Here is a 1,924-nt window from a genome sequence, read left to right on the forward strand (position 1 = left end):
TGACTGAAGCTACCAGCCTTCACTTTAAAATGAGGGTTTTGTTATTCTGAGATACGATAGACATTCAGTGATCCACTGCCCTTATTTAAAATGCTTTTCTAACTAATTCCAGGGGCTGATTAGTGTATGTACAGCAGTCACTTCCCTCAGCGTGTATTTCCAGACCTACTATGTACAAGTCCAACATAACTGGAATATAACAGCATAGAACAGCACTGAGTAATTTTTTTCCCAACAATAAATTTGGATTATTCTTTAAATATTTATTTAGTGGTTTAGAACTGAAACCATGATTTTTGGCTTTTAAAAGAAAAGTCCAGTGATTCTTGATGGGCCGCACCATTCCACTATAGCCAGTATTACCTGGCTATTTTTTACAGGTTTACAATAGTTTTAGAAACAGAATTCTACAGCATTCGATTCTGTTTTGTTTGGTTTTTAGAGAAGGAGAGAGGCAGGGGGAATCTTCAGAGAATCTTCAGCAGACTCCATGCCTAGCACAGAGCCAGATACGAGGCTCAACCTCACAACCCTGAGATCACGACCTGAGCCAAAATCAAGAGTCTGACGCTCAGCCGAGCCACCCAAGTGTTCCCCATGATATTCAATTCTGTATAAATTGTCTTTTATGTTTTTAATCAGAGTCACTGCTACTGCTCAAGGAGTCTGTTGACATAACTTCTACATCATCTTCATTTTCTTTATTATGCCCCGGAGGTTCCAACAAGAAGTCATTACTGTGATTTGGTGGTAACATATTCATTGACATGTCATTTGACTGCCATGGGTACTGCGGAGCAAGGACATCCCGCATTCTGCCTGCTGCAAGTGTATCCCCTGGTAAATGACCATTTGCACCATTCGTGGAAGGATTGTTCATTTGACCCAATAATCCATTTCTCATCTCCAAATCAGTTGGGTATGGTCTCCGTGGGTCCCCTGGAACCCAGGTCAGTGGAGCACACACAGCATTACTTGCACTTATTCTATGTGCATACTTAATTATTTCTTCAGAGGAGATGGCACCTTTTCTTGCTTTTTCTATTGATTTGAGTTTTTCTTTTGCTTGGTAAACAGCTATTGCCAGTATTTGCTCCGCTTCCTTTAGCTGTTTCTGTAGTTGCTGAATACCACTGTGCCTCTTCTCCACTTCCTTTTCTAAAACTTGCATTTCATGATGGATTTTTCCCTGATTAAGTGCCAACTTCATCAGTTCTTGAAATTCTCCATCTCTGTGAATTAACAACTCCAGGACCTGGTTTTCCTCATCAGGCGGCAACAACTTTTGGTTTCTTGAAATTGCCAGCATTTCTATAAGTTCTCTCGACAAGACCTCCAGATCCTCCAGCGCAGACAGCAGCCGCTCCCGCGTGCTGTTCCCGCCCGCCGCGCCCTAGCCGCCCCCCGCCCCCAGCCGCTCCTTCTCCTTCTCCCCACCCGAGGCCGCAGCCATGCTGCTCGCCAGCACACTTTTTAGCTCTATCCATGTTGTTGTGCATGGCAAGATTTCATTCATTTTTACAGCTGAATAGTATTCCATATATGCACCACTTCTTCTTTGTCCCTTCATCTATCTATGGTCATTTGGACAGCTTTCATGCTTTGGCTCTCTTAAGTAATACTGCAATAAACATAGAGGTGCATATATCTTTTTGAATTATTGTTTTTGTATTCTTTGGGCAAATACCCAGTAGTGCAATTACTGGATCATATGTTAATTCTACTTTTAATTTTTTGAGAAACCTCCATACTGTTTTCCACAGTCGCTGCAACAGTTTGCATTCCCACCAACACTGCATGAGGGATCCTTTTTCTCCATATCCTCGCCAACACTTATTTGGGTTATGTTTATTGAAATTTTTGTTGGAATCCCAGTTAGTATTCAGTGTAATATTAGTTTCAGGTGTACAATATAGTGATTCAA

The 1,924-nt window shown here is 41.6% G+C and overlaps 1 protein-coding gene across 1 annotated transcript; it reads right to left on the reverse strand.

Annotated features, from left to right (window-relative positions):
- Positions 1 to 634: 634 nt before the first annotated feature.
- On the reverse strand, positions 635 to 1,453 carry LOC121495753 (mediator of RNA polymerase II transcription subunit 4-like). Its single transcript, XM_041763660.1, is given in 1 exon segment — positions 635 to 1,453. A coding segment is annotated over 1 exon segment (819 nt).
- Between the last annotated feature and the right edge of the window lie 471 nt (positions 1,454 to 1,924).

Source organism: Vulpes lagopus, chromosome 7 (genome assembly GCF_018345385.1).
Source record: "Vulpes lagopus strain Blue_001 chromosome 7, ASM1834538v1, whole genome shotgun sequence".
Classification (NCBI taxonomy): Eukaryota; Metazoa; Chordata; class Mammalia; order Carnivora; family Canidae; genus Vulpes; species Vulpes lagopus.